We start from the raw sequence: 27,725 nt of genomic DNA on the forward strand, positions 1-27,725 counted from the left end.
ATTAACCTTCCTCCAGCCCAAAAAACATCTATTAATCACTACTCTCTGTTTCCTGTCACTCAGCCAATTCCGTATCCATGTTGCTACCGTCCCTTTTATTCCATAAGCTACAAGTTTGCTCACAGGTCTCTGTGTGACACTGTATCAAACATCTTTTGAAAGTTCATGTACACCACATCAACAGCATTGCCTTCATCAACCCTCTCTGTTACCTCCTCAAAAAACTCCAGCAAGTTCATCAAACATAATTTTCCTTTAAGAAATCCATGCTGGCTTTCCTTAATTAACTCGCATTTGTCTATGTGACTATTGATTTTGTCCCGAATTATTTCTTTCTAGAAGTTTTCCCACCACCGAAGTTAGACTGACTGGCCTGTAGTTGCTGGGCTTATCTCTGCACCCTTTTTTGAACAAGGGTGTAACGTTTGAATTCTCCAGTCCTCTGGCACCACCCCCGAGTCTAGGGAAGACTGAAAAATTATGGCCAGTGCCTCTGCGATTTCCACCCTCACTTCCCTCAATATCCTTGGATGCATCTCACCCAGTCCTGGTGCATTATCCATTTTAAGTACAGACAGCCTATCTAATACTTCCTCTTTATCAATTTTAAACCCCTCTCGTGTCTGACTTAGCTCCCCTTTCAACATTGCCTGGGTTGCATCTTCTTCCTTTTCTCATAAGACAACCCCGCTCATTCCAGGTATAAATCTAGTAAACCTCCTTCCTTAAATAAGGAGATCAAAACTGCACACAGTATTCGAGATGTGGTCTCACCAATGCCCTGTATAACTGAAGCTGGCAATACTTCCATGTTTTCTTCAGTCCGAAAAACAACCATTTGCCACTACTCTGTTTCCTGTCACTCAGGCAGCTTTGTATCCATGCTGTCACTGTCCCTTTTATTCCATGGGCGTCAACTTTGCTGACAAGCCTGTTATGTAGCACTTTATCAAATGCCTTTTGGAAGTCTATAACACCACATCAACTGCATTGCCCTCCTCAACCCTTTCTGTTAACTCATCAAAAAACACAAGCAGATTAAACACGATTTACCCTTAACAAATCTGTGACCCCTTTCTTTAATTAATCCATATTTGACCAGGTGCCTTTTAATTTTGTCCCAGATTATCATTTCTAAAGGCTTTCCCACCACAGAGGTTAAACTGACTGGCCTATAGTTCTTTGGCTTATTCTTACATCCGTTTTTGAACAAGTGTGTAACATCTGCATTCTCTAGTCCTCTGACACCACCCCAAGAAATGCTTCCAGCTATCACCCCTGACTAGCCGAGCTCTAATTTTACAGTTATGTCCCCCTTATTCTGGACTGTTCCACCAAAAGGAAATACTTTGTCATCTACTCTAAGATGTGATAAACATCTCAATCAGATCAGCCGTTAATGTTCTAAATTCAAGAGAATACAAGCCTCGACTATGCAACCCCCTCCTCATAATTTAATCCTTTAGTTCTGGTATCTTTCTGGTGAATCTGCCCTTCATCCCCTCCAAAGCCAGTATATCCTTCCTGGATGCAGTGCCCTGAACTGAACGTAGTTACTCCAGATGATGTCTGATCAAAGCTCTGTAGAACTGAAGCACCACTTCCTCCATTTTCAAAAGGCTAATGTAAGGGCTGCAATATAATGATTTGCATACATGGACTTCTAAATTCCTTTGCTCCTCCACAGTTCTTAGTCTCTTGTCGTGAAGAAAATGTTTCCATTTATCTTTCTCCGATCCAAAGTGGATGACCTCACATATTGAGCTGCATTTACTATCATTTTGCCCACACATTTAATGTGCCCATGTCCCTTTGTAACTTCCTGCTAGTCACATCCTCAAAAATCTCAGCTAGATTAGTCAGACATGGTCAACCTTGCACAAATCGACACTTGATCGGCTCCTAACTTGTCAAAGTGCTCACTCCTACCAGGTGTGTATGGCTCAGTGCCATACCTGGCTCCATTTGGCTATTAGCCCAAGGATGCTCCTGCTTGTTGGTTTGAGATTGTTTCTACTTGTTATGGGGCACAATTATCTGAGCTCAATGTTGCTAATAAGATTGTCTTGTCCTGCTGTTTTCTGGATTGAGTAATCTCTGTGGTGCATTTAATTCCCTCTTTCCCAGGGAATCCCAATACTGATAATTGGTCACCACATCCTGTATGGTAAAGTCAGCCGCCTGGAAAAGCCATTTGTAGTGCTAGTAAAACAGACTGCCACAGGGGCAGGAGCTGAGAGTCTGATGGAAACCGAGAGAGCTGAGCAAGGAGCGAGTGAAGAGAGCACTTCCTGCCACTATCTTGTCACCGCACTCATCAAGAAAAAAATCATCTTCAAAACCCGTCCTAAACCCATTATTACTAACGTGCCCAAAAAACTGTAGTGGGACTGGGCTCAGTGGAGGGTGTTTGTACCTGACAGGACTCTTCTGACCAGCAGATCTGCATATCATCGGGTGACTGAATACTGGATGTTAAATGACTGTGTTCGTCTCCTTCTGATTGTGACATCCGCTGAAAGCCTGCATTTTCTTCTGGGACTTTATTTCAGAAAATAGATCTTTAAAAGACGAACCTATGTTTAAAATAGATTTGATTACAACTCATTAATTTTTTATTATATATAAATAGTAAGTTTTTCCTTTTGTCAGTCTTTCCTTTTGTTACAGACAGGTGAGAGATGATAGGGATGGCTCCCCCTTTACCACCTCTCAACAGCGAGTTTTTTTAAAAAGTGTTTCAACCCCTGAGTGCTTTAATTGTCAAGAACAGGCAAATGACAGGTTTTCTCGTAAGTTTTAAAAGAAAGGTAAATTATTATTGAACACCTGAAATATACACATGTACACCCACTCTCACACTCATACAGATACACGCACACTCAAGAAGACATAGAGATTATAAAGTAACATGCGTTTAGGTCTTAAGAATTTTTAAGAGTTCTCTATTGCACTTGTTTTTCCCTGGAGTGAAGATGTGAAACAGTGTAGGCCTGTAATCTTTTACTTGTTCACTGAAGAAAAGTACTTGGGAGGTTTGGAGGACGGATATACTGTTGCAGATTTCTCTTGTTATTCCAGTCAAAGTTCCATGGTGAAACCCTGGTACGATTTCTCAGCTGGTTGAGTTTAAGGCCAACTCCAGTCTTTACCTTAAAGCTCACATAGCGTTTTTTCTCTGTCTTTTTTTCTGTCCAGAATATACCTTTATTAAAACTTCTTATCAGAAACCTATTTCCCATCCATTGAATTCATAACTAGTTTCTGATGGTCATTGTCAGTCAATGGAGTTCGGGTATCACTCAATCACATGCTATTTTGATAGAGTTTTTCACACCTATTCTCTGGAGTTCAAGCTTGGAGTCAAAAAGTCTGCCACAGTATTGTTAACTCAATTGGTTGGAGAGATGCAGCCATTACCATAGAAAGGGCCTTATGCACCTTACTGACTTCTCAAAAATACTTTGAGAAAGATTGTTTGTATTTTAGTGACTTTTCCAAGAATTGTCCAGACATGAAAATTAGCTGAGGGTTTTATTTTATTTTATTTAGAGATACAGCACTGAAACAGGCCCTTTGGCCCACCGAGTCTGTGCTGACCATCAACCACCCATTTATGTGTATTGGCAGGAAAGAAAAGGTCACCTAACCTCTCAACTCCATTTTGTTTTACAGGAAAAATGTCTCTTTCAGGTTTATTTCATAAGTTCATTTTATACTTGATAAGTTCATATTGCGTGAGCGTGACACTTTTCACTAACTATATTCACAGGAAATATCATTGGAGATCTGCCGGGAGGGGAAATCTTTTCAGCAATGTTTCACTGATTGTAGCAATATAACCAATCAAAAGATGTAACCTGTGCTAGCCTGAGCCATACACAATGAGATCTGGACAGGATCTGTATCTCCTCCTGAGATCCGCAGCATCAGCGGGGGGAGGCAGAGGCATATTGATCTAGAGGCCCACACTAATGCTCTGGGGACAGGGGTTCAGATCCCACCATGGCAGCTGGTGGATTTAAATTCAATTAATGAATTAAAAATTCTGGAATTGAAAGCTAGTCTCAGTAATGGTGCCGTGAAAGTATTGTTGATTGTCATAAAAACCCATCTGGTTCACGAATGATCTTTTAGGGAAGGAAATCTGCTGTCCTTTATCTGGTCTGGCCTACATGTGACTCCAGACCCACAGCAATGTGGTTGAATACTTAATTGTCAACTGACGCTCAGTTGTCAAGGGCAATTAGGGATGGGCAACAAATGCTGGCCTTGCCCACAATGTCCTCAACCCATGAAAGAATTTTTTTTAAAGTCTTCAGGCAACTCCATTCACTGCACGTGATATCATGAAACGACTGAGGGCACTGATACAGCAAAGACTATGGGCCCTGAGAACATCCCAGCTGTAGCGTTGAAGACTTGTGCTCCGGAACTAGCCGCACTCCTAACCAAGCTGTTCCAGTACAGCTGCAACACTGGCATCTACCCGACAAAGGGGAATACACAACAAGAACCGGACACCATTCAGGTTTGTAAGTGCCAAGTATCATTTGTGCCATACAAGTGCCAGACAATGACCATCTCCAACAAAAGAGTTTGACCACCTCCCCTTGTCATTCAACAGCATCGCTGAATCCCCACTATCAACATCCTGGGGGTTACCATTGACCAGAAATTCAACTGGACCAGCCACATAAATATTGTGGCTACAAGAGTAGGTCAGAGGCTGGGAATTCTGCAGCAAGTAACTCACCTCCTGACCCCCAAAACTTTGCCACCATCTACAAGGCACAAGTCAGGAGTGTGATTGAATACTGTCCATTTGCCTGGATTGGCTGCAAAACACTCAAGATGTTCGGCAACATCCAAGACAAAGCAGCCTGCTTGACTGGCACCCCATCCACCACCTTAAATATTCACTCCCTCCACAATGAGTCACAGAATTGATACAGCGCAGAAGGCGGCCATTTGGCCCATCATATCTGCACCAGCTCGCCAAATGAGCAATTCACTTAGTTCCATTCCCCTGCCTTCTCCCCATAACCCTGCAGTTCTTCCTTTTCATATAACTGTCTAATTCCCTTTTTAATGCTTCAATTGAACCTGCCTCCACCACATTCTCAGGCAGTGCCTTCCAAGTCCTAACCACTCGCTGTGTGAAGAAGTTTTTCCTCATATCACTTTTGCTTCTTTTGACAATCACTTGAAATCTGTGCCCTCATGTTCGCACTCGTGAAAGGATCGAGAACAGTTTTTCCCTGTCCACTCTGTCCAGACCATCTCATGATTTTGAATACCTTTATAAAATCTCCTCTCAGCCTTCTTTTCTTCAAGGAAAACAGTCCTAACTTCTCCAATCTATCTTCAGAATTAAAGTTCCTCATCTCTGGAACCATTCTTGTGAATCTTTTCTGTACTCTCTCCAATGCCTTCACATCTTTCCTAACATGTGGCGCCCAGAACGGGATGCAATACTCCAGCTGAGGCCAAACTAGTGTCTTATACAAATTGTAACTTCCTTGCTTTTGTACTCTATGCCCCTATTAATAAAGTCCAGGCTACTGTATGCTTTATTAACTGCACTCTCAACCTGTATGGGTTGAACAGCGTACTGTGATTATGGAGACAAAAGGCAATTGGCAAAAATACCACACAATTGACTTGTTAGCAAAATTCAATAGTAACTTTCAAAAGATAATTAAATAATGCTGGAAGTGGAAACATTGCAGGGCTATGGGGAATGTGCAGGGGAGTGGGACTATTTGAATATCTATCAAAGAGCTGGCATAAACATAATGGGCTGAATGGCCTCCTTCTGTCCCGAGATGAGCTACTGACCTCATTCATATCACCACTAAGACGCCTATTTCCACCACTGTAACATTGCCCAACTTCACTGCATCTCAGCTCATCTGCTGCTGAAACTCTCATTCATGCCTTTGTTACCTCTAGACATGCCTATTCCAATGCACTTATGGCTGTTCTCCTACATTCTACCTTCCGTCAACGAGATCATCCAAAAATGCTGTCTGTGTCTTAACTCACACCAAGTCCCATTGCATAGAGTCATTTATGGCACAGAAGAAGGCCATTCATTGGACGTGATGGGCTTTTTAAAAATTCATTCATGGGATGTAGGCGTCACTGGCCAGGCCAGCATTTATTGCCCATCCCTGATTGCAGCTCACCACCACCTTCTCAAGGGTAATTAGGGATGGGCAATAAATGCTGGCCTGGCCAGTGACGCCTACATCCCATGAATGAATTTTTAAAAAGCCCATCACGTCCATGCCAGCTCTCCATGAAGCAATCCAGGCAGTCCCACTACCCGCCCAATCCCTGTAGCCCTGCAAGTTTATTTCCTTTTGAAATCGTTGATTGTCTCCGCTTTCACCATCCTTGTGGGCAGCGAGTTCCAGGTCATACCACCCACTGCTGAAAAGAAAACTCCCTCACATTCCCCCTGCATCTTGTTACGGTCCTGTAGTTTTTTTTTTCGGAATATGCAGTTTGCCTTTAAGGCTTGCAAGGGATCAGTATTGCTTTAAGAGCCGGCAAGCCTTAGGAGTTATGAGAAGGTGCATTTTCGTTGCCTTTCAAACAGCCATTTGGAGACTGCGATTCAAAGGGTGCATTCTCAATACCATGGAAACAGCCACTGGGAGTGAGCCTGATGCGATACATTTGTTACAATTCAGTTTGAACTGGCAGTTAGTAAGACAGTTTGAACACACAGACACAGAAACAGCTGTGGTCAGCACTGAAAAAGAGCTCGCTCTCATTTAAACTGAAGGAAATAGGATTTTTAGTTTGTTTTAATTATTATCTCATGAAATTCTAAAAATTCAAGCCAAGACAGAGATCTCTGGTAATTTAAATTGAAGAAAGGGAAGTTAGACTGTAACAATCTTTTATCCCTCAAAAACTCTAAAGTCAGATTGATTCTGTTGAAAGTGTTTGCAAGTCGTTAATTGTTGAAATTCGCTGGACTTCGAACAACATTGGACTGTAAATTTGCAAGGACTCTAATTTTTCTATTTTTAAATGTTCATAGTGTTTAAGAAGTTAGTTCTTCTAATTAAAGAGTTAATTTGTTAATTTAAAGACACCTGGTTTGGTTAGCCTCATTCGGGGGTTAATAGATGGTACAGTTTGGTGGGTCTTTAATTTGGAAAGTTTTTAAATGATATGTTAGCCGATCTGTGGAACAACGGGATTGAATCAACATTGCGTTGATCCCACCACAATCAGAATTGTGTATTTTGATTGGGGACTTGTCAGGAGCGGTCAGTTGTAACATATTTATTGGGGGCTCGTCAGCGACTTGAATCACATATTAATTGGGGGCTCACTCAAGATTTTAATAACTTATTTATTGGGGGCTCAAGATCTGAATCACATATTAATTGGGGGCTCACTCAAGATTTGAATCACATTAATTGGGGGCTCACTCAAGATTTGAATCACATATTTATTGGGGGCTCACTCAAGATTTTAATAACTTATTTATTGGGGGCTCACTCAAGATTTGAATCACATATTAATTGGGGGCTCACTCAAGATTTTAATAACATATTTATTGGGGGCTCACTCAAGATTTGAATCACATATTAATTGGGGGCTCACTCAAGATTTTAATAACATTAATTGGGGGCTCACTCAAGATTTTAATAACTTATTTATTGGGGGCTCACTCAAGATTTGAATCACATATTAATTGGGGGCTCACTCAAGATTTTAATAACTTATTTATTGGGGGCTCACTCAAGATTTGAATCACATATTAATTGGGGGCTCACTCAAGATTTGAATCACATATTAATTGGGGGCTCACTCAAGATTTTAATAACTTATTTATTGGGGGCTCACTCAAGATTTTAATAACATATTAATTGGGGGCTCACTCAAGATTTTAATAACTTATTTATTGGGGGCTCACTCAAGATTTGAATCACATATTAATTGGGGGCTCACTCAAGATTTTAATAACTTATTTATTGGGGGCTCACTCAAGATTTGAATCACATATTAATTGGGGGCTCACTCAAGATTTTAATAACTTATTTATTGGGGGCTCACTCAAGATTTGAATCACATATTAATTGGGGGCTCACTCAAGATTTTAATAACTTATTTATTGGGGGCTCACTCAAGATTTTAATAACATATTAATTGGGGGCTCACTCAAGATTTGAATCACATATTAATTGGGGGCTCACTCAAGATTTTAATAACATATTAATTGGGGGCTCACTCAAGATTTTAATAACTTATTTATTGGGGGCTCACTCAAGATTTGAATCACATATTAATTGGGGGCTCACTCAAGATTTGAATCACATATTAATTGGGGGCTCACTCAAGATTTTAATAACTTATTTATTGGGGGCTCACTCAAGATTTGAATCACATATTTATTGGGGGCTCACTCAAGATTTGAATCACATATTAATTGGGGGCTCACTCAAGATTTTAATAACATATTTATTGGGGGCTCACTCAAGATTTGAATCACATATTAATTGGGGGCTCACTCAAGATTTTAATAACATATTTATTGGGGGCTCACTCAAGATTTGAATCACATATTTATTGGGGGCTCACTCAAGGTTTGAATCACATATTAATTGGGGGCTCACTCAAGATTTTAATAACATATTTATTGGGGGCTCACTCAAGATTTGAATCACATATTAATTGGGGGCTCACTCGCGGTGGAATCGTATTTAATTTGGTGGCTTGCGTCTGGGATCAGAATCAGACTAATTTGGAGGGCTCACATTTGGAATCGTAGTAATTACTCGTCTCTAGGATAATATTTAAATTGGGGTCCTGCAACTGGCATCAGATTAATTGCTCTCAAGTCTGGGATCTTATCAATTGGAAACTTGATTGTTAGGATCTAAATCTGACACCAATTACAAAGAAATTAAAAGAACCAGGTCTCTTGTATAATAAGGTACAATCTATACCATTGTTATGGCATTAGTGGTTGTAGCAGAGTTTTTGAGAAAGCAGAATGTCTCCCTGAGTGACTTGATAACTTTAACTAAGAACAAATTAAAAGAATTGGCAGCAAAATTGGGGTTGGAATTGAAATCAGGTGCCAAAAAAGCAGAGATAATTGAAATAATAGCCAAACATCTGGAATTAGTAGAAGAAGCATGGACTCATTGGGCTGAAGGGCCTGTTTCGGTGCTGTATCTCTCTATGACTGAGAACTTAATCAAGAAGATGGTGATAATACAGATGAGGGGCAATACCAAGAACAAGAAAGCGAATACGAAAGACATGAAAGTAGTAGGTCCGAAAGTGATGTAGTGGAATTGGCTAGGATTCAGTTAGAAATGAAAAAACTGGAGCTTCAGCAGGAAAAAGAATTAAGAAAACTTGAACTGGAAAAAGAGGAAAGGGAGAAAGAGAGGGAATTTAGGCTAAAAGAGATGGAACTAAGACAAATTCAGGGAAAATTCAGGTCAGAAAGAATCTGAATTTAGATCAGGACCCAGTGAAAAGTTGTTTAGATTTATGCAGGCTCTTCCGAAGTTTGAGGAAAGGGACGTAGAGGTATTTTTCATATCTTTTTAAAAATAGCCAAACAGATGAAATGGCCGAAAGAAAGCTGGGCATTGCTCATGCAGGGCAGGCTGGTAGGCAGAGCTCATGAAGTTTATACCATGCTTTCTGAAGAGGCTTCTGCAGATTATGAGATGGCAAAAAAGGCTATTCTTGCTGCGTATCAGTTAGTCCCTGAAACTTACTGTCAGAAGTTTAGGAACTTACGGAGATTGGCTGGCCAGACATATTTAGAATTTGAGAGGGTGAAGCAAATGAATTTTGACTGTTGGATACGGGCAGTAAAGATAGAAACCACATACGAGAACCTTTGAGAATTGATTCTCTTAGAAGAGTTTAAAAACTCCATTCCTTCAGTAGTGAGAAATCATATAGATAACCTGAAAGTTTTGAACGCTAGGCAAGCAGCAGAGATTGCTGATGATTTTGAGCTTGTGAATAAGCCAACCTATCTTGTCCGTCATCCCCATAAACCCGAGAAGGATAGAAAGTGGGGGACTGAAAGGAAGGCAAGTAGCTGGGGACAAGAAGGAACAGCTGGGAATGCCCCAGGATCACCTCCTCAGGTCAGAAAGGAAGGTGCTGAGGGTAGAAGTGAGGTTCACAAGCCAAAGTGTTATCATTGCAACAAAACGGGTCATCTTCGTTGAGAGTGCTGGAAATTGCGAGGTAAACCCATAGGACTTGTTGGGGTACGCAAAGTTAGTGCAGAGGAAAAGACTCTGACTGAGAGTAAAGCAGACCAGGCTATAGCTTTAATGGTAGCTGTGAATGTGAAACCAGATACTAAAACTAAGAGGAGTGTAGAGGTTAAGAATAAAATACCTGAGAGTTATAATGATTTTCTGTCTAAGGGGAGAGTAACGCCATATCCTGTAAGTGAGGCAGGAAAACCTATCATTATACTCAGGGATAAAAACAAGAAATGCTGAAATCACTCAGCAGGTCTGGCAGCATCTGTGGAAAGAGAAGCAGAGTTAACGTTTCGGGTCAGTGACCCTTCTTCGGAACTGACAAATATCCATTATAAGCCCACCGACTCCCACAGCTACCTGGACTACACTTCTTCACACCCTACCTCCTGTAAGGACTCCATTCCATTCTCCCAGTTTCTCCGTCTCCGACGCATCTGCTCTGATGATGCTACCTTCCATGACGGTGCTTCTGATATGACCTCCTTTTTCCTCAACCGAGGATTTCCCCCTACTGTGGTTGACAGGGCCCTCAACTGTGTCCGACCCATTCCCTGCACCTCTACCCTCACCCCTTCCCCTCCCTCCCAGAACCGTGACAGGGTTCCCCTTGTCCTCACTTTTCATCCCACCAGCCTCCATATCCAAAGGATCATCCTCCGCCATTTTCACCACCTCCAGCGTGATGCCACTACCAGTCGCATCTTCCCCTCCCTTCCCCTGTCCTGAAAGGTTTACCCCGTATCCTTAGACTATGACCCCTGGTTCTGGACTCCCCCACCATCGGGAACATCCTTCCTGCATCTACCCTGTCAAGTCCTGTTAGAATTTTATAGATTTCTATGAGATCCCCCCTCACTCTTCTGAACAGGTATTGCTCTGGGAACATGGGTTCAAATCCCACCACAGCAGAAGGTGGAATTTGAATTTAACAGGGCGGCACAGTGGTGCAGTGGTTAGCACCGCAGCCTCACAGCTCCAGTGACCCGGGTTCAATTCTGGGTACTGCCTGTGTGGAGTTTGCAAGTTCTCCCTGTGTCTGCGTGGGTTTCCTCCGGGTGCTCCAGTTTCCTCCCACAAGCCAAAAGACTTGCAGGTTGGTAGGTAAATTGGCCATTATAAATTGTCCCTAGTATAGGTAGGTGGTAGGGAAATATAGGGTCAGGTGGGGATGTGGTAGGAATATGGGATTAGTGTAGGATTAGTATAAATGGGTGGTTGATGGTCGGCACAGACTCGGTGGGCCGAAGGGCCTGTTTCAGTGCTGTATCTCTAAACTAAACTAAATTTATCCACATTATACTGCATCTGCCATGCATTTGCCCACTCACTCAACTTGTCCAAATCACTCTGAAGCCTCTCTACATCCTCCTCACAACTCACCCTCCCACCCAGTTTTGTGTCATCTGCAAATTTGGAGATATTACATTTAGTTCCCTCATCTAAATCATTAATGTATATTGTGAATAGTTGGGGTCCTAGCACCGATCCCTGCGGTACCCCACTAGTCACTGCCTGCCATTCGGAAAAAGACCCATTTATCCCTACTCTTTGTTTCCTGTCAGCCAACTAATTTTCTATCCATCGCAATACATTCCCATGCTCTTTAATTTTACATGCATGCTGAAGGGCAGCTTAGATGAACCTAGTCAGGACCCACCGGCCGTCCATGTCTCCGCTTTAAAGACGTCTGCAAACGCGACATGAAGTCCTGTGACATTGATCACAAGTCGTGGGAGTCAGTTGCCAGCGATCGCCGGAACTGGCGGACAGCCATAAAGGCGGGGCTAAAGTGTGGCGAGTCGAAGAGACTTAGCAGTTGGCAGGAAAAAAGACAGAAGCGCAAGGGGAGAGCCAACTGTGTAACAGCCCCGACAAACAAATTTTTCTGCAGCACCTGTGGAAGAGCCTGTCACTCTCGAATTGGCGTTTATAGCCACTCCAGGCACTGCTCCACAAACCACTGACCACCTCCAGGCGCTTACCCATTGTCTCTTGAGACAAGGAGGCCAAAGAAGAGAAGAAGAGTCAGGACTGCTGAAATTCGCAGATGATCTTGATGTCTAAACCTGGTGGGGCTCAAACTTGCATAGACTCTAGAAAAGTCACTGTGGTAAAGAAGGCAGACCCCTACCCGAATTCTCATTTAAAGGACTGTAAGGACAGAGTGGGCAACACAATGTGTCTTAAAGAGGCAGTTGTGTTGGAAGGATACTGTCAAATTCCTTTGACACCCCAGGGTAAGTAAAAATCAGCTTCTGTTACACCAGACAGGGTTTTCCAGTGTCAAGTGATGCCACATAGGTTAAGGGGTACTCGAGAAACTTCTCAGAGAATAGTGAACCCAGTAGTGGCCAGTGCTCCTAGCTGTGCAGTTCACCTGCCTGAGGTAATGGACAATAGGGACACTTGAAAGGAAAACACAAACCAAGAGGTAGACTACACTTGGAAATTTAAAATGGGTTAATTGGAGCCACCTTTTCAAAATTTAAAGCTGAAATATTCTGGTGGAACTTGTTGCTGTAGTCTAAACATTTTTTTTTTAGAAATGAGTATATCTGAAAAAAAAGTTAGCGTTTTTTCAATTTGTATTTTTTTTACCCATTGTAATGAAACACATTTCAGGAATGGAGACTGAGATTCAAAGGGTGCATTCTCAATACCATGGAAACAGCCACTGGGAGTGAGCCTGATGCAATACATTTGTTACAATTCAGTTTGAACTGGCAGTTAGTAAGACAGTTTGAACACACAGACACAGAAACAGCTGTGGTGTCAGCACTGAAAAAGAGCTCGCTCTCATTTAAACTGAAGGAAATAGGATTTTTAGTTTGTTTTAATTATTATCTCATGAAATTCTAAAAAGTCAAGCCTAGACAGAGATCTCTGGTAATTTAAATTGAAGAAAGGGAAGTTAGACTGTAACAATCTTTTATCCCTCAAAAACTCTAAAGTCAGATTGATTCTGTTTGCAAGTCGTTAATTGTTGAAATTCGCTGGACTTCGAACAACATTCTGCGAGGACCTCGAACAACATTGGACTGTAAATTTGCAAGACCTCTAATTTTTCTTTTTTTAAATGTTCATAGTGTTTAAGAATTTAGTTCTTTTAATTAAAGAGTTAATTTGTTGATTTAAAGACACCTGGTTTGGTTAACCTCCTGCGGGGGTTCATAGATGGTACAATTTGGTGGGTCTTTCATTTGGAAAATTTTTAAATATGTTAACCGATCTGTGGAATGACGGGATTGAATTAACAGTGTGTTGGTCCCACCACAATCAGAATCGTATATTTTGATTGGGGGCTTTGACAGGAGCAGTTGGTCCCCTGCGTCTTGTCACATTCTCGGGAAAAGCAGTGATGGAAATACAAAAAAAAACAAAGAGTAATACATTTTTTTTTAAAGACTGTCCTCCATCTTGTTGAAGGCAAGTGTACCAAAGTCACATGACACATACCTTTTCCTGCACTGAGATACACATTCTTGTCTGCTGGAACCGAGACGCATTAACTTTGCATTGAAATTATCAGCTCGTCACACATGGGTATGAGCTATTCACAAAGTGAGCCAAAACAAAAGCATTAACAAACTCCATCTCCAGCTACAATCACTACAATAAAGTGTAAACATCCCTCATCAAAATGGGCTGAGATCAGAAGCCATTGCACAGCCTCTCAGGAACCAAAAGTCTCAAGTCATATGGGCAAAACTAACACATATGAATTTACCTTTAAAGGTAACCTTTTTGGAGAACAAAGGAAGTCATCAGAACATCAAGACATCAGACTGGGATCTCCACCCACAGAGAGAGCATCGAAAGCCACCTTTAACTCCAGCACAAGGCCGAGAGAACGTGTAATCAATTTAAGCTAAGTCAGTTCAACCCTGCTGAGATGAGTTGGCAGAGAAATAAGAGTGCCTTTTGACCAACTCCTCCACCTGCAAAAATTAAACTAAGAAATACCAGCACCATCTTCAAACTGAAGTGTTGACTGCCAGGAGACTTCAGCAACCCACTAAGGGCAAGGCAACCAGTAAACAGGCCTGCAACTTTAAAACTTACCTTCCAAGAGGATCTCACAGGTTTTTTCCTGAAAACAGACTTCTAAAACTTGAACTCTTAATGCCTCTTACCCTTTGCTTTCTATCGATCTTTTCTTGAGTGTGCATGAGAAGTGAATGTATGATTAGATGTTGTTGTGAACATTTCAATTGATTACAATAAATATTTAATCTTCTGTTTAAACTCGTGAGAAAATCTGTCACTGTTCAATTGGCCAACAAATCACAGGGACTGAAACACTGATTTAAACAAAAACACTATCTTTGGTCAGTTGGGAGGTGACCAGTGGAAACCAACCATGCCATTTCCCACCTGTCCATAACAATTTCTTAGTCAAAACCTTCAATCTATGTCCTCTAGTCCTTGTATGATTAGTTAATGGAAACAGTTTTTCCTTATCTAATTTATCTATGTCTGCCATAATCTTGTACACCTCTATCAAATCTCCCTTCAATCTCCTTTGCTCAATGGAGAAGAATCCCCACTTTTCCAACCTAACCTTGTAACTAAAATCCCCCATCCCTGGAACCATTCTGGTAAGTCTCCTCTGCACCCTCTCAAGGACCCTCATTAAGTGTGGTGACCAGAACTGGACACAATACTCCAGTTGGGGCCTAACCACAGCTTTATGAAGGTTCAGCATAATTCCTTCCTTTTGTACTCAATGCCTCTATGAAGCCCCATTTCCCATATGCTTTACTAACCACACTCTCAATATGTCCTACCACCTTCAAAGATCGATGCACATGCACCCTCCAGTCCCTCTGTTCCTGCACACTCTTTACAACTGTCTTCCTTATCTTTGGCCTCCTTGTCTGGAGAGACAATGGGTAAGTGCCTTCAAGTGGTTTGGGGAGCAGCGCCTGGAGTGGCTATAAAGGCCAAGTCTAGAGTGACAGACTCTTCCACAGGCGCTGCAGATAAAATTGGTTGTCGGGGCTCAGAGTCATAGAGTTATACAGCACAGAAACAGGCCCTTCGGCCCAACGCGCCTGCGCCGATCATCAAGCACCTGTCCTAACTAATCCCATTTCCCCGCACTTGGCCCATAGCCTTGTATGTTATGGCGTTTCAAGTGCTCATCTAAATATTTCTTGAATGTCATGAGGGTTCCTGCCTCTACCAGCTCTTCAGGCAGTGTGTTCCAGATTCCAAACACCCTCCTCAACTCCCCTCTAAACCTCCTGCCCCTTACCTCAAATCTATGCCCCCTAGTTATTGACCCCTCCGCTAAGGGAAAAAGTTTCTTCCTATTTAACCTATCAATGTCCCTCATAATTTTGTATACCTCAATCAGGTCCCCCCTCAGCTTTCTCTCTCTAAGGAAAAAAACCCTAGCTTTTCAGTCTCTCTTCATAGCTGAAATGCTCCAGCCCAGGCAACATCCTGGTGAATCTCCTCTGCACCCTCTCCAGTGCAATCACATCCTTCCTATAGTGTGGTGCCCAGAACTGTACACAGTACTCCAGCTGTGGCCTAACCAGCATTTTATACAGCTCCACCATAACCTCCCTGCTCTTATATCCTATGCCTCGGTTTTTTTTCAAAATATACTTTAATTCATAAAAATCTGTAAAACATACATTACAAAACAGTTCCAAAAAGCACAAAGTCAAAAAATACAAAGAGGTGCAAAGGAGGTCAGTTTCCTTCAATACAGGAGTGAGTTGCCTCACAACCCTTCCATTTCATTTTTCATGCCATATACATTTGACAGCAAACAAAAATTTTCCTGGTACAGTTGAGGGGTTTCCCATGGATCCAGCCCCTCAGTTCAGCTTGGTGGGGGTACCTTACACTGTGCTCTTTCCCCATTGAGCCTTTGCTGTGGCTGCCCCAAGCTTTAGTGCATCCCTCAGCACGTAGTCCTGGACCTTGGAATGTGCCAGTCTGCAACATTCGATCGTGGACAACTCTTTGCGCTGGAAGACCAGCAGGTTTCGGGCAGACCAAAGGGCATCTTTCACTGAATTGATGGTCCTCCAGCAGCAGTTGATGTTTGTCTCGGTGTGCGTCCCTGGGAACAGCCCGTAGAGCACAGACTCCTGAGTTACAGAGCTGCTTGGGATGAACCTCGACAAAAACCACTGCATCTCTTTCCACACCTGCTTTGCAAAGACACATTCCAGAAGGAGGTGGGCAACCGTCTCTTCCCCACCACAGCCACCTCAAGGGCATTGTGCGGAGGGTGTGAGACTTCGGGCGTGCAGGAAGGATCTGACAGGGAGGGCTCTTCTCACCACCAGCCAAGCTACATCTTGGTGCTTGTTTGAAAGTTCTGGTGATGAGGAATTCCGCCAAATGACTTTGGCAGTCTGCTCGGGGAACCATCTGACAGGATCCACCATCTTCTTTTCCCGTAGGGCCTTGAGGACATTCCGTGCAGACCACTGCCTGATGGATTGGTGGTCAAAGGTGTTTTTCCACAGAAACTTTTCCACGAAGGATAGGTGGTACAGCATGGTCCAACTGGATGGAACGTTCCGCGGCAATGTGACCAGGCCCATCCTTCGCAACACTGGGGACAGATAGAACCTCAGCACGTAGTGACACTTGGAGTTTGCGTACTGGACGTCTACACACAGCTTGATGCAGCCGCACACGAAGGTGGTCATCAGGATGAGGGCGATGTTGGGTACATTATCTCACACTTCTCAGGATTAAATTCCATTTGCCACTGCTCCGCCCATCTACCAGCCCATCGAGATCTCCCTGTAATCTACGGCTTTCCTCCTCACTATTTACGACACCACCAATTTTCCTATCATCTGCAAACTTACTTATCATATCTCCTATATTCACATCTAAATCGTTAATGTACACTACAAACAGTAAGGGTCCCAGCACCGATCCCTGCGGTACACCACTGGTCACAGGTTTCCAGTCACAAAAACAACCCTCGACCATTACCCTCTGCCTCCTGCCACTAAGCCAATTTTGAAACCAATTTGTCAAATTACCCTGGATCCCGTGGCCTTTACCTTTTTAACCAATCTCCCATGCGGGACCTTATCAAAAGCCTTACTGAAGTCCATGTAGACTACATCAACTGCTTTACCCTCATCTATACATCTAGTTAGCTCCACGAAAAATTCAATCAAATTTGTTAGACACGATCTCCCCCTGACAAAGCCATGCTGACTATCCCTGATTAATCCCTGCTTCTCCAAGTGGAGATTAATCCTGTCCCTCAGAATTTTTTCCAATAATTTCCCTATCACTGATGTTTGACTCACCGACCTGTAATTACCTGGTTTAACCCTGCTACCCTTCTTAAATAATGGTACCACATTCGCTGTCCTCCAGTCCTCTGGTACCTCTCCTGTGGCCAAAGAGGATCTGAAAATCTGTGTCAGAGCCCCTGCTATCTCCTCCCTTGCCTCGCATAAACAGCCTGGGATACATCTCATCTGGGCCTGGTGATTTATCCACCTTCAAGCCCGCTAATACTTCCTCCTTTTCAATGCTAATTTGTTCAAGTATATCACAATCCCCCTCCCTGATCTCTACACCTACATCATCCTTCTCCATAGTAAACACAGATTAAAAATAATTATTCAAAACCTCACCTATGTCCTCTGTCTCCACACACAGATTGCCTCTTTGATCCTTAATGGGCCCCACTTTTTCACTGGTTATCATCATATCCTCATGTATATTCCCTGGGGCTGTTACACAGTTGGATCTCTCCTTGCACTTCTGTCTTTTTTTCCTGCCAACTGCTAAGTCTCTTCGACTCGCCACTCTTTAACCCCGCCTTTATGGCTGTCCGCCAGCTCTGGTGATCACTGGCAACTGACTCCCACGACTTGTGATCAATGTCACAGGACTTCATGTCGCATTTGCAGACGTCTTTGAAGCGGAGACATGGACGGCTGGTGGGTCTGATACCAGTGGCGAGCTTGCTGTACAATGTGTCCTTGGGGATCCTTCACATGGCCAAGCCATCTCAAGCGCCGCAGGCTCAGTAGGGTGTATATGCTGAGGATGTTGGCTGCCTTGAGGACTTCTGTGTTGGAGATATGGTCCTGCCACCTGATGCCAAGGATTCTCCGGAGGCAGCGAAGATGGAATGAATTGAGACGTCGCTCTTGGCTGGCATACGTTGTCCAGGCCTCGCTGCCATAGAGCAAGGTACTGAGGACACAGGCCTGATACACTCGGACTTTTGTGTTCCGTGTCAGTGCGCCATTTTCCCACACTCTCTTGGCCAGTCTGGACATAGCAGTGGAAGCCTTACCCATGCGCTTGTTGATTTCTGCATCTAGAGACAGGTTACTGGTGATAGTTGAGCCTAGGTAGGTGAACTCTTGAACCACTTCCAGAGCGTGGTCGTCAATATTGATGGATGGAGCATTTCTGACGTCCTGTCCCATGATGTTCATTTTCTTGAGGCTGATGGTTAGGCCAAATTCATTGCAGGCAGCCGTAAACCTGTCGATGAGACTCTGCAGACACTCTTCTGTGTGGGATGTGAAAGCAGCATCGTCAGCAAAGAGGAGTTCCCTGATGAGGTTGAACAACCTGCCATCTGATCTTGTGTGGAGGAAAATTCCGTATTCTGAAGACTTGAACGCATGTGAGAGCAGCAGGGAGAAGAAGATCCCAAACAGTGTAGGTGCGAGAACACAGCCCTGTTTCACGCCACTCAGGATAGGAAAGGGGTCTGATGAGGCGCCGTTACTGTGCCATTACAACTGTGCCATTAAGTATATATTGCCTCTCCTTATTCCTTCTGCCAAAATGCATCACCTCACACTTGCAAATATTAAATTCCATCTGCTACCTGTCTGCCCATTCTGCTAGCCTAGCTAGGTCCTGTTGCAGGCAGTTCATATTATCCTCATTGCTTGCCACACCTCCAATTTTGGTATCATAGGCAAGTTTTGAAATTCTACTCTTGCGTATTGCTGACACAGTGACATTTTGTCAAAGCTTTTCATCTTGCACTCAACAGTAAAGGCCTGCTATCCGACCCAAACCCAACAGGACCCGATGACGTGTCAGGTTCGGGTCGGGTCGGGCCGCTCTTTCAGGTATGGCCTTTGGGCTCGGGTTGGGTCAGGCCAGGTCCGAGTTGGACACACAGAGCAAGGTAAACGTTAAAAGTTAAAAACTTACCTGAGCTGCGCATCCGGGACATCAAGCAGGGAATCCGAGTACGCAGTGAGCGTGTGAGCGTCTCTATGATGTCATCATGCTCATGCTGCAGCTTCCGGCAGATTGGGAGTCGAAGGTAAGTAAAGGGAACATTGTGGTGGTCGGGGCTGGTCAGGTTCGGCTAGAGCTCGGGGAAAATGGAGGGACTCGGGCCGGGCTCGGGTCCCATGTGGTTCCGTTGGGTTCGGATCATTTTTATTTTGGTCACGAGCAGGCCTTTACTCAACAAATTTACACTGTATGAGAATAGAGTGCTGATTGGTTGGCAAGTGGACTCTGATTGGTAGAAGCCTTGCCATGGAGAATGCACCAGTTTATGTGACTGACAGTTAACTGCCAAGCTTTGTTTGAAATTTGAACCAGAAAGCTTGACTCTGATTGGTCAAGACATTGCCCTGAGGATGAACCAGTGAATGGCTGTCACTTATTTTGCTTAGCTGAAACAGGCACAATGTGTCACAGAATCATAGCATCATAGAGTTATACAGCACAGAAACAGGCCCTTCAGCCCATCGTGTCCGTGCCGGCCATCAAGCACTTATCTATTCTAATCCCATTTTCCAGCACTTGGCCCGTAGACTTGTATACTATGGCGTTTCAAGTGCTCATCGATATACTTCTTAAATGTTATGGGGGTTCCTGCCTCTACCGCCTCTTCAGGCAGTGCGTTCCAGATTCCAAACACCCTCTGGGTGAAAAGATTTTTCCTTAAATCCCCTCTAAACCTCCTGCCCCTTACCTTAAATCTATGCCCCCTGGTTCTTGACCCCACCGCTAAGGGAAAAAGTTTCTTCCTTTCTAATCTATCAATGCCCCTCATAATTTTGTATACCTCAATTAGGTCCCCCTCAGCCTTCTCTGCTCTAAGGAAAACCAATATCCTGGGGGGGAGATTTGCTAGTGCTCTTCGGGGGGGTTTAAACTAATTCAGCAGGGGGATGGGAACCTAAATTGTAGTTCCAGTGTGCAGGATGTTGAGAGTAGTGAGGTCAGGGATAAGGTTATAAGGACACAAGAGGGCACTGGCAAGCAAGAGCTTGGTTTAAAATGTGTCTACTTCAACGCCAGGAGCATCCGGAATAAGGTGGGTGAGCTTGCAGCATGGGTTGGTACCTGGGATCTCGATGTTGTGGCCATTTCAGAGACATGGGTAGAGCAGGGACAGGAATGGATGTTGCGGGTTCCGGCATTTAGATGTTTCACTAAGAACAGAGAAGATGGTAAAAGAGGGGGGGGGTGTGGCATTGTTAATCAAGGAAAGTATTACAGCGGCAGAAAGGACGTTTGAGGACTCGTCTACTGAGGTAGTCTGGGCCAAGGTTAGAAACAGGAGAGGAGAGGTCACCCTGTTGGGAGTTTTCTATAGACCTCCAAATAGTTCCAGAGATGTAGAGGAAAGGATAGCAAAGATGATTCTTGACAGGAGCGAGAGTAACAGGGTAGTGGTTATGGGGGACTTTAACTTTCCAAATATTGACTGGAAATACTATAGTTCGAGTACTTTAGATGGGTCTGTTTTTGTCCAGTGTGTGCAGGAGGGTTTTCTGACACAGTATGTAGACAGGCCAACCAGGGGCGATGCCACATTGGATTTGGTACTGGGTAATGAACCCGGCCAGGTGTTAGATTTAGAAGTTGGTGAGCACTTTGGTGATAGTGATCACAATTCGTTAGGTTTACCTTAGCGATGGGCAGGGACAGGCATATACAGCAGGGCAAGAATTATAGCTGGGGGAAAGGAAATTATGATGCGATTAGGCAAGATTTAGGATGCGTAGGATGGGGAAGGAAACTGCAGGGGATGGGCACAATCGAAATGTGGAGCTTATTCAAGGAGCAGCTACTGCGTGTCCTTGATAAGTATGTACCTGTCAGGCAGGGAGGAAGTTGTCGAGTGAGGGAGCCGTGGTTTACTAAAGAAGTTGAAGCGCTTGTCAAGAGGAAGAAGAAGGCTTATGTTAGGATGAGACGCGAAGGCTCAGTTAGGGCGCTTGAGAGTTACAAGCTAGCCAGGAAGGATCTAAAGGGAGAGATAAGAAGAGCAAGGAGAGGACACGAGAAGTCATTGGCGGATAGGATCAAAGAAAACCCTAAGGCTTTCTATAGGTATATCAGGAATAAAAGAATGACTAGAGATAGGTTAGGGCCAATCAAGGATAGTAGTGGGAAGTTGTGTGTGGAATCGGAGGAGATAGGGGAAGTGTTAAATGAATATTTTTCGTCAGTATTTACAGTGGAGAAAGAAAATGTTGTCGAGGAGAATACTGAGATACAGACTACTAGGCTAGATGGGATTGAGGTTCACAAGGAGGAGGTGTTAGCAATTTTGGAAAGTGTGAAAATAGATAAGTCCCCTGGGCCAGATGGGATTTATCCTAGGATTCTCTGGGAAGCCAGGGAGGAGATTGCAGAGCCTTTGTCCTTGATTTTTATGTCGTCATTGTCAACAGGAATAGTGCCGGAAGACTGGAGGATAGCAAATGTTGTCCCCTTGTTCAAGAAGGGGAGTAGAGACAGCCCTGGTAATTATAGACCTGTGAGCCTTACTTCGGTTGTGGGTAAAATGTTGGAAAAGGTTATAAGAGATCGGATTTATAATCATCTTGAAAAGAATAAGTTCATTAGCGATAGTCAGCACGGTTTTGTGAAGGGTAGGTCGTGCCTCACAAACCTTATTGAGTTTTTCGAGAAGGTGACCAAACAGGTGGATGAGGGTAAAGCAGTGGATGTGGTGTATATGGATTTCAGTAAGGCGTTTGATAAAGTTCCCCACGGTAGGCTATTGCAGAAAATACAGAAGTATGGAATTGAAGGTGAATTAGTGCTTTGGATCAGAAATTGGCTAGCTGAAAGAAGACAGAGGGTGGTGGTTGATGGTAAATGTTCATCCTGGAGTATAGTTTCTAGTGGTGTACCGCAAGGATCTGTTTTGGGGCCACTGCTGTTTGTCATTTTTATAAATGACCTGGAAGAGGGTGTAGAAGGGTGGGTTAGTAAATTTGCAGATGACACGAAGGTCGGTGGACTTGTGGATAGTGCCGAAGGATGTTGTAGGGTACAGAGGGACATAGATAGGCTGCAGAGCTGGGCTGAGAGATGGCAAATGGAGTTTAATGCGGAAAAGTGTGAGTTGATTCACTTCGGAAGGAGTAACAGGATTGCAGAATACTGGGCTAATGGGAAGATTCTTGGTAGTGTAGATGAACAGAGAGATCTTGGTGTCCAGGTGCATAAATCCCTGAAGGTTGCTACCCAGGTTAATAGGGCTGTTAAGAAGGCATATGGTGTGTTAGCTTTTATTAGTAGGGGGATCGAGTTTAGGACCCACGAGGTCATGCTGCAGCTGTACAGAACTCTGGTGCGTCCGCACCTGGAGTATTGCGTGCAGTTCTGGTCACCGCATTATAGGAAGGATGTGGAAGCTTTGGAAAAGGTGCAGTGGAGATTTACTAGGATGTTGCCTGGTATGGAGGGAAGGTCTTACGAGGAAAGGCTGAGGGACTTGAGGTTGTTTTCGTTAGAGAGGAGGAGGAGAGGTGACTTAATAGAGACAGATAAGATAATCAGAGGGTTGGACAGGGTGGATAGTGAGAGTCTTTTTCCTCGGATGGTGATGGCAAACACGAGGGGACATAGCTTTAAGTTGAGGGGTGATAGATATAGGACAGATGTCAGAGGAAGTTTCTTTACACAGAGAGTAGTAGGGGCGTGGAACGCCCTGCCTGCAACAGTAGTAGACTCGCCAACCTTAAGGGCATTTAAGTGGTCATTGGATAGACATATGGATGAAAATGGAATAGTGTAGGCCAGATGGTTTCACAGGTCGGCGCAACATCGAGGGCTGAAGGGCCTGTACTGCGCTGTAATGTTCTATGTTCTATGTTCTAACCCTAGCCTTTTCAGTCTCCCTTCATAGCTGAAATGCTCCAGCCCAGGCAACATCCTGGTGAATCTCCTCTGCACCCTCTCCAGTGCAATCACATCCTTCCTATAGTGTGGTGCCCAGAACTGAACACAGTACACCAGCTGTGGCCTAACTAGCATTTTATACAGCTCCATCATAACCTTCCCGCTCTTATATTCTATGCCTCAGCTAATAAAGGCAAGTATCCCATATGCCTTCTTAACCACCTTATCTACCTGTGCTGCTGCCTTCAGTGATCTATGGACAAGTACACCAAGGTCCCTCTGACTCTCTGTACTTCCTAGGGTCCTACCATCCATTGTATATTCCCTTGCCTTGTTAGTCCTCCCAAAATGCATCACCTCACACTTCTCAGGATTAAATTCCAATTGCCACTGCTCCGCCCATCTTACCAGCCCATCTATATTGTCCTGTATTCTAAGGCTTTCCTCCTCACTATTTACGACATCACCAATTTTCGTGTCATCTGCAAACTTACTGATCATACCTCTTAGATTCACATCTAAATCATTAATGTACACTACAAACAGCAAGGGTCCAGCACCGATCCCTGTGGTACACCACTGGTCACGGGCTTCCAATCACAAAAACAACCCTCGACCATCACCCTTTGCCTCCTGCCACTAAGCCAATTTTGAATCCAATTTGCTAAATTTCTCTTATCTTCTTGACCAAATCTCCCATCCGGTCCATCTTTCTCCTTTTCCATAACTAACTTAAATCTTACAGAGTTATGGTCACTATCCCCGAAATGCTCCCCCACTGACATTTCTACCACTTGTCCAGCTTCATTCCCTAAGATTAGGTCCAGTACTGCCCCTTCTCTTGTAGGACTTTCTATGTACTGGCTCAAAAAGCTCTCCTGTATGCACTTTAAGAATTCCGCCCCCTTTAAGCCTTTTGCACTCAGATTATCCCAGTTAATATGAGGTCCTGCAAAGTGAATATAGGGAGTTAGGCAGAAGGTTAAAAAGCAGGACCTCTAGGGTTGTAATCTCAGGATTACTCCCTGTGCCACGTGCTAGTGAGGGTAGGAATAGGAGGATTAGGCAAATGAATGCGTGGCTGAAGAGCTGGTGTAGGTGGGAGGGCTTCAGCTACTTGGATCATTGGGATCTCTTCTGGTGCAGAGGTGACCTGTACAAGAAGGACGGGTTGCATCTGAACTGGAAGGGGACCAATATCCTTGCGGGGAGGTTTGCTAGTACTACTCGGGAGGGTTTAAACTAGCCTTGTAGGGGGGTGGGACCCAAAGTAGTAGTCTCTCAGATGAGATAGTTGAGGCAAATGTAGAGGTTAAAGCAAGCAAGTCCAGTAGGCAGGCCGGGCAGGGGCAGGACAGGGAGCGTGGAAGGTCTGGTAGGCTAAACTGCATTTACTTTAAAGCAAGAAGCCTTACAGGTAAGACAGATGAACTCAGAGCATGGATCGGTAAATGAGATTGTGATTATTGCTATTACGGAAATGTGGTTGAGGGATGGGCAGGACTGGCAGCTCAATGTTCCGGGGTACCGATGCTTCCGGCGTGACAGAGGTGGAGGTAAGAGAGGAGGGGGAGTTGCACTATTGATTAGGGCGGACATCACGGCAGTACTTAGAGAGGATATCCCGGGGGGAGTGTCCAGCGAGTCCCTATGGGTAGAACTTAGAAATAAGAAAGGGGTGATCACTTTGATGGGATTATACTATAGGCCCCCCAATAGTCAGAGGGAAGTGGAGGAGCATATATGTAGGGAAATCACAGATAGGTGTAGGAATTATAGGGTTGTAATAGTAGGTAATTTTAACTTCCCTAACATTGACTGGGACTGCCTTTGTGCTAAGGAATCAGATGGGGAAGAATTTGTTAAGTGTGTCCAGGATAGTTTTCTGAAGCAGTATGTGGATGGCCCTACTAGAGAAGGGGCTACACTTGACCTCCTCTTAGGAAATGAGGATGGGCAAGTGGTTGATGTGTCAGTGGGAGAGCACTTTGGGACCAGTGACCATAACTCTATTAGCTTCAAGATAGTTATGGAAAAGAAAGTGGTGCTAACCACTGCGCCACTGTGCCGCCCTGTTAAATTCAAATTCCACCTTCTGCTGTGGTGGGATTTGAACCCATGGCCCCAGAGCAATACCTGGGTCTCTGGTCCAGTGACAATACCAGTACGCCACCGCCTTGGGGGAAGGCTATTCGATGGCATCAGACAGGAACTCTCAAAAGTTGAATGGGAAAGGCTGTTTACAGGTAAAGGGACGTCTGGCAAGTGGGAGGCTTTTAAAAGTGAGATAGAAAGAGTTCAGGGCCGGCACGTTCCTGTTAGATTGAAGGGCAAGGCTGGCAAGTTTAGGGAACCTTGGTTGACAAGGGATATTGAGGGTCTGGTCAGGACAAAGAAGGAGGCATATGTCAAGTATAGGCAGCTGGGATCAAGTGAGTCCCTCGAGGAGTATAAGGGATGTAGGACTACACTTAAGAAGGAAATTAGGAGGGCAAAAAGGGGCCATGAGATTTCCCTGGCAGATAAGATAAAGGAGAATCCTAAAAGATTCTATCAGTATATTAAGAGTAAAAGGGTAGCTAGGGAGAGAGTAGGTCCCCTTAAGGATCAGTGTGGTAATCTATGTGTGGAGCCACGGGAAATGGGCGAGGTCTTAAATGAATACTTATCGTCTGTATTTACCGTGGAGAAGGTCATGGAAGCTAGTGAGTTCAAGGGAGGGAACACCGATATCCTGGAACATATCAACATTACAAAGGAGGAGGTGTTGGAGGTTTTGAAGTGCATTAAGGTGGATAAATCCCCAGGGCCTGACCAGGTGCAACCTAGGATGCTTTGGGAAGCAAGGGAGGAGATTGCTGGGGCCCTGGCAGAGATTTTTGTATCATCGTTAGCCACGGGTGAGATACCGGAAGACTGGAGGATAGCTAATGTTGTGCCTTTATTTAAGAAGGGCAGCAGGGATAAGCCAGGGAACTACAGGCCGGTGAGCCTTACATCAGTGGTGGGAAAGTTATTGGAAGGGATTCTGAGAGACAGGATTTATATGCATTTGGAAAGGCAAGGTCTGATTAGGGATAGTCAGCATGGCTTTGTGTGTGGGAAATCATGTTTCACGAATTTGATTGAGTTTTTCGAAGAGGTGACCAAGAGGATTGATGAGGGCAGGGTGATGGACGTTGTCTACATGGACTTTAGCAAGGCCTTTGACAAGGTCCCGCATGGTAATCTGGTCCAGAAGGTTCGAACACATGGGATCCAGGGTGAGCTAGCAAATTGGATACAAAATTGGCTTGGTGATAGGAGGCAGAGTGTGGTAGTGGAGGGTTGTTTCTCAGATTGGAGGCCGGTGACCAGTGGTGTGCCGCAGGGATCGGTGCTGGGCCCTCGGTTGTTTGTCATATATATTAATGACTTGGATGTGAATGTAGGGGGCATGATTAGCAAGTTTGCAGATGACACCAAAATTGGTGGTATAGTGGACAGTGAAGAAGGTTGTCTAAGGTTACAACAGAAAAGTGGGCAAGGGAGTGGCAAATGGAATTTAATGCAGACAAGTGCGAAGTGATGCATTTTGGGAAGTTAAACCAGGGCAGGACATATACAGTGAATGGCAGGGCCCTGGGGAGTGTTGTTGAGCAGACAGACCTTGGGGTGCAAGTACATAGTTCCCTGAAAGTGGCAACACAGGTAGACAGGGTGGTGAAGAAGGTGTATGGCATGCTTGCCTTCATCGGCCGAGGTATTGAGTACAAGAGTTGGGACGTCATGTTACAGTTGTACATAACGTTGGTTAGGCCGCAATTGGAGTACTGTGTGCAGTTCTGGTCACCGCACTACAGGAAAGATGTGATTAAGCTAGAGAGGGTGCAGAAAAGATTCACAAGGATGTCGCCTGGTTTGGAGGGCCTGAGTTATAAAGAGAGATTGGATAGGCTGGGTCTGTTTTTCCTCTAGCAAAGGAGGCGGAGAGGGGACATGATAGAGGTATATAGGAGTGGCACAGTGGTTAGCACCGCAGCCTCACAGCTTCACAGCTTCAGCGACCCGGGTTTGATTCTGGGTACTGCCTGTGCGGAGTTTGCAAGTTCTCCCTGTGACCGCGTGGGTTTCCTCCCACAGCCAAAGACTTGCAGGTTGATAGGTAAATTGGCCATTATAAATTGCCCCTAGTATAGGTAGGTGGTAGGGGAATTGTGGGGATGTGAGAGGGTAATGGGATTAATGTAGGATTAGTATAAATGGGTGATTGATGGTCAGCACAGACTCAGTGGGCCAAAGGGCCTGTTTCAGTGCTGTTTCAGTGCATCTCTAAATAAA

General features: G+C 44.3%; 1 protein-coding gene and 1 non-coding gene across 2 annotated transcripts; both read left to right on the forward strand.

Moving 5' to 3' along the window:
* The first annotated feature begins 1,565 nt into the window (after positions 1–1,565).
* Positions 1,566–2,641, forward strand: chtf8 (CTF8, chromosome transmission fidelity factor 8 homolog (S. cerevisiae)). The gene is made up of 2 exons (XM_068049851.1): positions 1,566–1,625; positions 2,128–2,641. Exons 1-2 carry the CDS (start codon positions 1,566–1,568, stop codon positions 2,383–2,385), a joined length of 318 nt encoding a protein of 105 aa, XP_067905952.1. The 3' UTR covers positions 2,386–2,641.
* Positions 2,642–25,470: 22,829 nt separating this feature from the next.
* LOC137379315 (small nucleolar RNA SNORA5) lies at positions 25,471–25,566 on the forward strand. Its single transcript, XR_010976795.1, has one exon. It is a non-coding gene; the product is annotated as a small nucleolar RNA SNORA5 (small nucleolar RNA).
* The last annotated feature ends 2,159 nt before the right edge of the window (positions 25,567–27,725 follow it).

This window comes from Heterodontus francisci, chromosome 17, assembly GCF_036365525.1.
Source record: "Heterodontus francisci isolate sHetFra1 chromosome 17, sHetFra1.hap1, whole genome shotgun sequence".
Lineage (NCBI taxonomy): Eukaryota > Metazoa > Chordata > Chondrichthyes > Heterodontiformes > Heterodontidae > Heterodontus > Heterodontus francisci.